Source organism: Lytechinus pictus, chromosome 3, assembly GCF_037042905.1.
Source record: "Lytechinus pictus isolate F3 Inbred chromosome 3, Lp3.0, whole genome shotgun sequence".
Lineage (NCBI taxonomy): Eukaryota > Metazoa > Echinodermata > Echinoidea > Temnopleuroida > Toxopneustidae > Lytechinus > Lytechinus pictus.
This window is the reverse complement of record NC_087247.1, coordinates 79566881-79579527: the sequence shown is the minus strand read 5'-3', so window position 1 is coordinate 79579527 and position 12647 is coordinate 79566881. Positions and strand designations below refer to the sequence as shown.

Here is a 12647-nt window from a genome sequence, read left to right as displayed (position 1 = left end):
TTTTGTATAGGTTATGGTATATCATGCAGTAACATGTATTTTATATTACACATTTTTTATTTTCTCTTTTCAAACTTGGAAGGAGAGGTCTGTTGACAGGCATCACACTGTCTTGGTTGGGTATTGGGGGGGCCTAGGCAGTGCTTGCTTTTTATTAGCAATCACATACATGCTGAGAAGCCCGTTCAAATTACTGAACCAGGTTTGCCAGAAAATACTATTCAAACAATCAATGATTTGTGATGGGCCGCCTTTCACGATCTCATATAAATTGTCTTAAAGCAGCGCTGATCCATAATGTATCAAATTTTATAACCACAAAAACGACAAATTAATCATAGGCGTAAATATTCATATCTGAATGACACGCACCTTAAAACCTAAGTTAAAAACAACAGTTATTTAACACTAATAAGATAGTGGGGGTCTTTGTTACTTTTTGACTCTTTAAAAAATGATTTGTAATTTTGAAATAAGTGGGTCTGGAGGGAAGACTACGCTATATTTCCATGTTTTTCAACATCAATAAGATTATGGGGCCTTTGTTTTATTATTATATATCTTTTTTATGATTTGTTATTTTAAAATATTTTTTTATATATTTTAAAATAACTGGGTCTTGAAGAAAGACTACGCTATATTTTCAAGTTATTCAACATCAATGAGATTGTGGGGTCTTTGTTAATATTGTTTTTATTGTTCTTTATGATTTGCTATTTTGAAATAACCGGGGCTGGAAAAAGGACTACACCATATTTCGATGCTATTTCGACACACACACAAACACACACACGCTATTCAATGTTGAAAAGATTGCAGGGTCTGTTTTTGGTTGTTGTTGCTGTTGTTGTTATGTTTTGAATGATTTTTTTATAACTGGGTCTGGAGGAAAGACAATGCTATATTTCCATTTTATTCAACATTAATAAGATCGTGGGGTCTTTGTTTTTTTTTATTATTATTTATTATTTTTCATTTGCCATTTAAAATATTTGGGTCTGGAGGAAAGACTTCGCTAAACTTCTATGTTATTCAACATTAAGAAGAATTAATTTTGGGATCTTTATTTGGAAGATTGTTTAAATGTTTTATATAACCGGGTCTGGAGAAAAAAGACTGTGACCTTGCGCTATATGAACGCATTACTATAGGGTTTTAGTTTAGAACAGATTCGCCAAAAATCCCTTCAAATTTATAACATTTGTGGGTAAAGTCATTATAACATTTGTGGGCAATCAAAAATTATTACATTTGTGGGTAAAATGCATTATTACATTTGTGGGTGAAATTATTACATTTGTAGGTATTATTACATTTGTGGGTAAAGTGTTATTACATTTGTGGGCGTTATTACATTTGTGGGCGATTATTACATTTGTGGGTGTAACACCCCCCCCCCCTTCCCGCCATCCCTCCTCTCTCTCTCCCTTTTTTTTCTTCTTTCTCTCTCTTGCTAACTGAATAAAAAGACATGATGTGACCCCCCTCTCTTCTCCCACCTGTTCAGTCATTAAAAAAATCTGTATCATTATTAGGGGCTAATTTGTCCAAATAAAATATACAAAGATCAGCAAGTTTGTAGGATAAACTTGCTGTCCCAGTAAAGGAAACAACCTTCATATTTATAAAGCTCATCATACTTCATACATATGTAATTTTTCTAATGTAGACATCTATGAGTCATTTGGGTACTCCTGCAAAAGACATTTCCTATTAAATATCATGAAAACATTATTATTGGGACATGTTCCTTTGTTCTAATTTAGGATATAAAGTACCAAAACAATTTAATGACTAGGGAAATTGGAAATCCTGATACCCTAATCATATTACAGCCTAACAGTCACGAATAAATAAATAATGATAGAATTCATAGAAATTGTTAACAATAGTGCAATCTACAATTTAAAAAAAGTGTTGAACTTTTACAGTTCAAGACATTGAAAGTTCTGCAATACAGACAATATTGGGCTCTCTCTTTGAAAATAAAGTAACAACAGAATGTTTAAAATATCTTCAATGAAAAAAAAATAATAATACCACAATGATAGTGAGTTGTAATTTAATTTCACCTGAATCATTTTCTCTTACAGCAATAAAGAAGTTATGACTTTCTTCAGAAAGTATTTCTAGTAAGTCTTTGCAGTTACTTTGCTAGTGTTATCAGTTATGCTTGGATAAAATGAATGCCAGAAAGTACTAAGTAAAAAGCTCAAAATAATGAGAAAGAAATTAGAGGCGAAGTCTACCCAATGAAAAGTCGATTTGAATCAAATCATGAAAGGCAAATAAGCACAACATTGAAAACTTCATCAAAACCAAAATAATATGATAAATGAAAGTTATAACATTAGCATTACAAAAAAAACAGTCAAATTCATACAAAAGTAGGTAAATAAAGGGAGCAGATGGCATCTCACATTCCTATCTTTTTTTTTTTTTTTTTTTTGGGGGGGGGGGGGTACTTTATTACATGAAACACTGAAACCCGCAGTGGAAAAGATAATTTGACTGCATTGTGAAAGTGTGAAATCATTATTTTCATGATTCAATTGAAAACTTCTCTATCATATAATCCATAAAAAATGAATTATTTCATATTTCATATGATAAAAATTAAATTGTGAGTTTAAATCAATCATTTAAATAGCATGTCTGTGTAACCTACTCTGTAGAAATAAGAAAACAATTAAAATGTCATCATTTTATATCCAATTGTGATATATTTTTTTCTATCAAATTTACTTTTTGTGTAGAGAGGAAGGGGGGGGGGGGTCGTGATGTTTATCAGAGCTGCCGGCTTTAACTGTGAAAAAAATCCTTTTTTGCCTATTTTCATGCCTAATTTTTTAATATTTTGAAAAACATACAAAAAATCATCATTCATACACGTTTCAAAAATCCTATTTCTAAGGGACAATCATATTCAGTGTCACTTAACCTTAAAAATTCTACTAAATACGATACAGTCCTACTAATTAGCAGCACTGAATACTAAAAATCAACAAGGAGCTACAGACAAGAAGCCCTTGATAGTAACACATACTTACCATGCTGTCTTTTCTTGCTTGAATTCTTAACTATCTTCAAACTACCAAATGGTTGGAAGTCAGTTGCTATGGAAACAAGATCCTGGGACACACCTCCTTTACTACCTCTCAAACAGTCTTGCAGTCTGGATAGGTTTTTAAAGATATATGATGTGCTTCATTAAATATGCGTAAATACCAAAGAGCGAATCAGATTAAGAAATGCGTTTACATTTATTACACAGTATTTCCTCTATACATGTATTCAAAATAACTATACCATATTTTCAGATGAAGAATTTCTTTCGGACAATGCTTGGGAGAATAAACCAGCTGATGATATTATTGAATAGAATTAGTTATAGTGCAAGGTAAAAGCGAATTTGAAAATTTGGTCAAATGTGCATTGCAACAGAAAATTAAATGAATGTTCATTATCTGGCTTAATATTTTGTTGTGGTGCTTGTTAATGCTTTATTTCATATGTAATTTTTTTATGTGCCTATTACCGAGAAAACGACCATATTCCAAATATCTCAGGCAGACGACTATAAAGTTAACTGAACCTTCTGAATTCAATATCAAAATAAAGATTACTGAATATATTAATCAAGGATAAAACAAAATCAATGCTGATAGCCTGTGGAAGTTCACCTTTGAATAACTTCTTCCTCTGATGAGCCATATGGAATGACATTAGGATAAACATGATGAGGCCTGATATAACCAAGAAAATCACGAATCTAAACATGTAAAAAGGAAAAAAATTATTTAAAAAAAATTAACATATTACTTTCAAGGAAAAATAGAAAATGAGAGGCAAAGAAGAGATGGAATATATAAATTATAAAGTAAGATATTTCAAAGAAATCAGAGCGGTACAGGGATGAAAAGAAAAAGAGCAGGATTTATAAAATAAAACAGAATTCATTAAGAGACATCTACTATCTAAATAAGTTTCATTCTCATTATAATGACCAGATTAATAACACAATGAAGGGAGGGAGGGATAGATAGTTGGAAAGGAAGGGTTTATTAAACAAATATCCCCATCAACAACTGAATCACAATCCACTTCATAAAAGTTGTTATATTAAGAGTAAGTTAAAAACATTTTAAACTAATAAAAAATGATTAAACAAGTAAAATTCCAACTATGACCATAATACAAGGTCAATTACAAAAGATCACATGTATGTACACGTTTCAATTGAAAGTAGCTAGTCATGCATTAATATGAAACCACATTAAAGGGGATTCCCCTTTTTATTCCATTCAGTATGCAAAATAACAGGAAATGGCAGGCAAACATTTTGGTTTTGTTTTACCTCGGACCTTCATATAGAGGTGGAACTGAATGCAACAGAAATGAGTCATATTTAGGACAGGAAGAATATATGAATTCTGAAATCTTTATTTTTTTTTCTACTATATCATCATTTTAGGTAAAGTGGGTCATGTTTTTTTAATACAGAAGGCATAGTGTGTCTTGGTATAATAGCCTTGGAAAAAGTACACGCAGCATGATGAATACATACATGCAATATGATCAATAAGGTTATGATGATGAATCATAGGAGTTTGAGAAATTAAATTTCAATTCATTTCATTCCCATGGAGAGGCAGGGGTGAAAAAATAGCTTACCTCACTAAACGAAGAATGAAAGGAGAAGCAGAGTCTGTATCTACGACCAATCTTCCTGTTGAACAAATATGATAGGGGCTTGAGCTAAGGCTAATTCACTCAAATTGATGGCATATTCAGACTGCATGGTACTTTTTACCAAATTCACAATGTACAATGACAAATGTTCCATATTAAAGAATGTGAACATATGAAACAGGGCTGATAGTGACCACAAATGAAAAGAGTGCAAAAAGCTCATATGCAGAGAAGTTGAAAACAAAAGCTGAAAATAAGCTAAAAATATAAATGCTTCAGTCCCCCCCCCCAATTTTTTTTCTCCAAAACTCTGTACAAAAACATAAAAATGACCATCTGAGTGTGATTTTTTGTATAGCCAGCCCCCCCCCCCCCCACTTTCAAAACCATTCCAGGGCACCTGTAGTGAGTGCTTTTTTACAAAATAATGCATGCAGAATTTGCATTATGTAAAGTCAATGATTCGCTAGCTTGAAATACAATCAAATTAGTACATATTTAGCAAATTTTAGTTCTATTTTGAAAAATTTTTTTTTTGCTAATCAGTGCAGGACAACAAGTACAATTTTAGAACCCTTTATCAAAGTGCATATTGATGTTGGACCTTCCATGAATAGTGCTCTATTAAGTACACTAAATACACAATATTATAATAAACTCTTGGTTAAAGTTAATTCACATAAATGGTGAATACAGACATTGATTATTGAAAGAATTATTTAATCTGAATCACATTACCATGAAATTCTTAAAGTTTTACAAACAGGGAGAAAATTAGGAAAAGAGGCATCAAAGTAATTTTATTTTAAGATTTTAAAAAAGTTCAAGACAAACATGTGAGTTAGACTTAGAGTTTGGATATATCTATAGAAACCATTTTAAAAGAACCAATGTATGAAATTTATGTGAATCATTTTCAAAGGATGGCTCTTGGAATCAACATTCAAATTTGACTTTTCATTGTTTAAATCTTATGTTGCTTTAAAACTAACAAAATATGTGTTAGAGGTTCAAAGAGACCTTGACAACATATCACATGGATTCTAAACTGCATGCAATGATCATTCATGCCTCTGCAATTGCCAGGTCAAGACATATTGCACTAACTATCAAATTGTCAAATAATGACCTCTGTGACCTTTGATCTTGTGATCCCAAAATTCTAAACAGATCATTGTCACTCACAAATGAAAAAAGTTTGAAGTCGAACAGTTCTTTAAGTATTGTGAGAATAAGATATTTCCAAGTATGTACATGACCTTGTGACCATAACAATTGACATTACAACCCCTCATCAATCTGATCATAATCCCTTCCATATAAATACATGAGCCAAGTTCGAAGTTGAATCCTCTAATAGTTTTCAGTGATCATGAGAATGAAGATATTTTCAGGTACGTATTAACCTCTGTGACCTTTGACCTCTTCACCAACAAACCTAATCAGATCATTGTCCTTCCAACATGCACACATAAACCAATTTTTAAGTTGATCCCTCAAACGATTTGTTAGTTATCGCAAGAACAAAAACAGGATGGATAGACAGACAGACGAACCGAAAACATGCATCTGGGAAACCACCTATGGTGGGCAGAGGCATAAAAAAGGAATGAGCTGACTTACCTCACAACATCATCTGGTCGAGCATTCCCTGTAAACCACATAGTACTAGGCTGGATTGAAAGAATATCTGTTGCTTTCTTTAGTGAACACGGCTAAGAATCAAAAGAACATGATTTCATTTAAATCTAAAATGATCATGCAAAGAAATTAATGGATGTTTCAGTAAGATTTTAGGACTAAATTTATAAATCATTTATAAATTCAGTTATTAATTTTGTCCAGGATTCAAAATGAAAACAACGTTCTAGCTATTGTTGGAATTGCATAGCTTTAGGTCAGAAAGGAATCACCTGAACTTTACAAACTAAAGCAGTCATTCCTATATCAAGATATCCATGGCAGACAATATATGTCACCATGTCATTAAGAACTTAGAGTAGCCATAGCCTCAGTGTGTACTTCTATCCTGCTAGCTTGATACTCTCAAGCACAGCAAGCAGCAAGCCTTCATTATTTGTCACCTGTATATAAAGTTAATGACTTCCAATTTGTCTTAAACTTTCAAATATCGTCAATTATACAGTAAAAAAATATATTAGCGCTGTCAACATGTCCCTGATACCTGCCAAGAGGAAAAAATTCAATGGGATACTGAATAATATAATTTGAACAGAATAAGAAAAATCAGACAACGAAAAACTGAAAATTTGATCAAAATCCGACAAGAATTAATAAAGTTATGATGATTTAAAGATTTGCACTTTTCTTATGAAACATTTTTATGCATAACTTCATGAATATTCAATGAGTAAACTGATGGTGAAATATCTCCACTTTAACGTGGAGAAGGTTTACGATTCACCATGTGTATTATGAAGAAGGGAAGGAAATACAGGCAGAAGGATTGAAATGGAAAGATGAGATAGAATGAACAGAGAAAATTAGAAGTATTCTTTTCCTGAAAGTGAGTGAAGTCCTGAAAAGGACTGTAAACCAGATGAGATGAGCTGAATATGGCTTGAGTAGTGATGGTTTGAGTAGTAGCAGGTTGAAGTGAAGAGAGGTTACTCGACGTTTCGGGCAGGTTGACTGTCCGTCTTCAGGAGTGAAGGATGCTAAACGAGTGAGGGGTACTTATGGTGAGAATGCGGACGTCGGAGGAATCGGTGGCCGGTCGGATCCGACGTCCGCATTCTCACCATAATTACCCCGCGCTCGTTTAGCATCCTTCAAACCATCGCTACTCAAGCGATATTCAGCTCATCTCATCTGGTTTACAGTCCTTTTAAGGACTTCACTCACTTTCAAGAAAAGAATACTTCTAATTTTCTCTGTTCATTCTATCTCATCTTTCCATTTCAATCTTTCTGCCTGTATTTCCTTCCCTTCTTCATATTACACATGGTGAACCGTAAACCTTCTCCACGTTATAAACTCAACCATGCAAACCTACAAAGATCATCTATCTCCACTTTTTCTTTTTTATTTTATTACATGAAATCATTTTAAAAGCTGATGGATAATGGAGGTCTGCAACTTAAAGGAGAAATATATTGATTATGAATATGGCCTTACTATATATCAGTGAAAAGGTCATGATGTGGGGATTATCATTTGGTCATTCAAAAATAACGAAAGTAATACATAAGGTGGAAATCGCCAATTAAAAAGCGCTAAAATGCCTCTCCGAAATATGCCTCCCATTGGTCTCTGAATTGACTCGAATTTGATGACGTGTATGAGTGTACGAGAGACGTGATTGGCTCTCCCACGTCAAGCTCCACTTGCAATGCAAAGCCTGTTGCGAGGGTACGTTTTCTCCACACCGTCACTGAATACTTCGATCACGAAATGAAAGAAAACCCAGAAGTTTATCTAGATTTTGGATTTTCAAATTGACGTTTTGAAGATGAAGAGAATAATGATGAAGTTTCTAGCTCTAGTGACGTGGATGGAAGTAAATTAGGGGAATTACGCCTATGATATGATGAGTCGGACAATTCAACTTGCATGCCGATTCGCTACCAACTCATCATGCAGCTGCTAGTGCTAGCAGCTGCAAAAATAAATCCATGAAAATGAATTCCAGCCTGACCATCCAGACAGAGTCTCTTCCCTCGGTCAATAAAATTTACTCTAAAGAAGGAAAATAATGATATAACTGTACTTACAAACAAGTGAATATATCCGAATCTGAAGGCAAATCAACTCAACGAATAGCAGCAGACGATATGCACTGACGATAAACTTCACGTGGCTGGGATAAATTGTCACTCGTTCTGTTAGATATAATTTCTACCTCATTATTTTGACAAAATTACGAAACTCGGGGTATTATTTATCTATATAAACATATAGTAACACCTCGTACTATTTTTAAATTACGATAAAACCTTTTTTGAAGCAAAAAGTTGAGGTAAATTAAAATTAGATGTAAGATCATCCCCAACATGCGTAGCTCGTATGTGATTGTAAACAAACCATCACAAACACACATTGCTTGCTCACCTTGGCTGAGAGAGTAGATGCACGTGTTGCACAGCTCTCAATCGGCATTTTGGATGGTTTGTTTACAATCACATACTAGCTACGCATGTTGGGGATGATCTTTTACATCTAATTTTAATTTACCTCAACTTTTTGCTTCAAAAAGGGTTTTATTGTAATTTAAAAATAGTACGAGGTGTTACTATATTTTTATATAGATAAATAATTCCCCGAGTTTCGTAATTTTGTCAAATTAATGAGGTAGAAATTATATCTAACAGAACGAGTGACAATTTATCCCAGCCACGTGAAGTTTATCGTCGATACATATCGTCTGCTGCTATTCGTTGAGTTGATTTGCCTTCAGATTTGGATATATTCACTTGTTTGTAAGTACAGTTATATCATTATGACCGAGGGACGAGACTCTGTCTGGATGGTCAGGCTGGAATTCATTTTCATGGATTTATTTTGGCCCGCGGTATCGCGGTACGTGCAGCTAGCACTAGCAGCTGCATGAGTTGGTAGCGAATCGGCATACAAGTTGAATTGTCCGACTCATCATCATAGACGTAATAATTCCCCTAATTTACCTCCATCCACGTCACTAGAGCTAGAAACTTCATCATCATTCTCTTCATCTTCAAAATCATCAATTTGAAAATCCAAAATCTAGATAAACTTCTGGGTTTTCTTTCATTTCGTGATCGAAGTATTCAGTGACAGTGTGGAGAAAACATACCCTCGCAACAGGTTTTGCATGCAAGTGGAGCTTGACGTGGGAGAGCCAATCACGTCTCTTGTACACTTATACACGTCTTAAAAAAACCCAATTTCACAGACGTAATTGTGCGTGTTTGAAGCATTCAGAGAGAGAACTTTAAACTATCAATTAAGTGAGTTTCATCGGTCTCCATGATAAATGATGTACACCATCGTGTTCTCCCCCTTTAATTTGATATATAATTCTTCATTTTTATGATTTTCAATATATTTCTACTTTAAGGGAGACATACATGTATCATACATGCATACATGTATAAAAAATAGAATTAATATGATTTCATGTAATAAGATGAGAAAAGGGAAAGTGGGAGGTGATATCATTAGCTCATCTATTTAATATTCATCACGATGTGCATATATTCTGCTTTTACAAAATACTGGTGAATTTAAAAATTCTATAATTGTGTTATTTGTTACCACATTTTGATGAAATTTTCAGCATTTTGCTCTGTGATATTTACTCTATTTATTTAGATATAATTATTTTCAGATTAGAGCACCCTTAAATGATACCCAAAGTCTAACTGAATCCATTGGAAATTACTTGTAAGCTCGACTTAATCAAACTCTTGGAAAATCACTCATGAGTGATTTAAAAGAAATAAAAATCCAGAAAAAGACTTACAAATCATATCCTGTCTGTATTGAGTTAAACATTGCCCAAATCGAGAGATTTGATTCATTTCCCTGCTTTCAAAATGGGCTTTCTTCATTAAAATGTGAATTTATTACATGTCAGTGCAATATTTCTGTGGTGAACTTACCCCATATCTACATGCATGTATCTGGGTTAGACTGCCCTCTGTTGTTAAATGAGTGCACAGGTCAGGTACTCTATCATATTGTTTCATCAGAGTATCACTTACATGGACCTAAAATTCAAAACAAATGATGAATTACAGATGAATGATGATAAGGTATATATATATATATATATATATATATATATATATATATAATGTGATGACAAGTTTACTTGTACCAAATGCTCTTGAGGTGTGAGTATGAAACATATTGTGATGAGGCCAACTCAAAAGATGATGCAGGACACCATTTATATATATATATATACACTACTCAAAAAAAGTTAAGGACCACTTTTTAAAACGTACATAAAGATTTTATACAAGGTGTTTTATTTCTGGAAATACCTCAGTACAACTGTCCTAAATGTCCTTAAACACGCTGTAATCAATTTCACGCATGGGTGGTTTCAGTTGTTGCACAATGTCTCTCGCATCACTGCACATCCTGAAAAGTGGGCCCCGAGGGGTATCAGCTACCGACATGAAGTGGTAAAAACGAATGTCTGAGTGTCTTTCAGGCAGTTCAGTAACGAGTGTGACCACCTCCTGCAGCAATAACGGCTTCACAGCGCTGTCTCATGGAGCTGATGAGGCGATTGATGTCTCTGACGTCCAGTGCATCCCATGCAGCCTCCAGAGCCACACCCAGCTGCTGCAGTCCAAGTGGATGGGCTTCGAGCTGCTCGAGACTCCTCCCCATCATGTCCCAGACGTGCTCTATCGGGTTTAAGTCCGGGGACCTCGCTGGCCACTCCATACGCTCAATCCCCTGGCCCTCAAGGAACTCGGTCACCACCCTAGCTCGGTGGGCACGGGCATTGTCATCCATGAAAATGATGTTTTGTCCCACATTTTCTGCAAATGGCACCACTATAGGTTCAAGGACCTCATCCCTGTACCTCACTCCTGTCATTGCTCCCCCTGGGACCACGTAGAGACGAGTACGGTTGGCGTAGGTGATGCCTCCCCACACCATGACGCTGCCTCCCCCATAACGGTCATGTTCTGCAATACAGGGGTCTGCAAATCTCTCTCCTGGTCGCCTCCAGACTCTCGAACGTCCATCATTGTGGTCAAGGGAAAATCTGCTCTCATCTGTGAACAGAACTCTACGCCATTGCTGTCTGGTCCATCTGACATGCTCCCGGGCCCAGTTGAGACGAATTCTTCTGTGAGCAGGGGTGAGTGGGACACACTGAGCTGGCCGTCTGGCATGCATATTGGCTCTGTGAAGTCGGTTACGGATTGTTTGAGTGGAAACAATCACTCCAGTTGCTGCAGCGAAGTCATTGTTGAGGCGGCGTGCACTGTGAAAGCGGTTGCGGAGGCTGAGATTCGTCAAGTAGCGATCATCTCTAGGGGTTGTCGAAACTGGTCGGCCACTGCGGGGTCTCTCGGAGTATAGCCCTGTCTCTCGGTGTCTTTGATTTGCTCTGCTAATGACACCGGGAGCATTTCAGATGGACCAGACAGCAATGGCGTAGAGTTCTGTCCACAGATGAGAGCAGATTTTCCCTTGACCACAATGATGGACGTTCGAGAGTCTGGAGGCGACCAGGAGAGAGATTTGCAGACCCCTGTATTGCAGAACATGACCGTTATGGGGGAGGCAGCGTCATGGTGTGGGGAGGCATCACCTACGCCAACCGTACTCGTCTCTACGTGGTCCCAGGGGGAGCAATGACAGGAGTGAGGTACAGGGATGAGGTCCTTGAACCTATAGTGGTGCCATTTGCAGAAAATGTGGGACAAAACATCATTTTCATGGATGACAATGCCCGTGCCCACCGAGCTAGGGTGGTGACCGAGTTCCTTGAGGGCCAGGGGATTGAGCGTATGGAGTGGCCAGCGAGGTCCCCGGACTTAAACCCGATAGAGCACGTCTGGGACATGATGGGGAGGAGTCTCGAGCAGCTCGAAGCCCATCCACTTGGACTGTAGCAGCTGGGTGTGGCTCTGGAGGCTGCATGGGATGCACTGGACGTCAGAGACATCAATCGCCTCATCAGCTCCATGAGACAGCGCTGTGAAGCCGTTATTGCTGCAGGAGGTGGTCACACTCGTTACTGAACTGCCTGAAAGACACTCAGACATTCGTTTTTACCACTTCATGTCGGTAGCTGATACCCCTCGGGGCCCACTTTTCAGGATGTGCAGTGATGCGAGAGACATTGTGCAACAACTGAAACCACCCATGCGTGAAATTGATTACAGCGTGTTTAAGGACATTTAGGACAGTTGTACTGAGGTATTTCCAGAAATAAAACACCTTGTATAAAATCTTTATGTACGTTTTAAAAAGTGGTCCTTAAC

General features: G+C 36.3%; 1 protein-coding gene across 2 annotated transcripts in view; it reads right to left on the bottom strand.

The window, feature by feature from the left end:
• Nucleotides 1-1443: 1443 nt before the first annotated feature.
• The window catches only part of LOC129256651 (protein artemis-like), a 32444-nt gene continuing 21240 nt past the window's right edge, over nt 1444-12647 (bottom strand). Inside the window, exons 8-12 of one of the 2 annotated variants that reach the window (XM_064097779.1) lie at nt 10293-10400; nt 6316-6407; nt 4675-4729; nt 3684-3772; nt 1444-3175 (exon numbers count right to left, since the gene is read on the bottom strand). In XM_064097779.1, coding sequence (XP_063953849.1) covers nt 3013-3175; nt 3684-3772; nt 4675-4729; nt 6316-6407; nt 10293-10400 — 507 coding nt within the window. In that variant the 3' untranslated portion in view covers nt 1444-3012. The remainder of the gene's footprint in view (nt 3176-3683; nt 3773-4674; nt 4730-6315; nt 6408-10292; nt 10401-12647) is intronic. The other variant, XM_064097780.1, reaches the window with a different exon arrangement.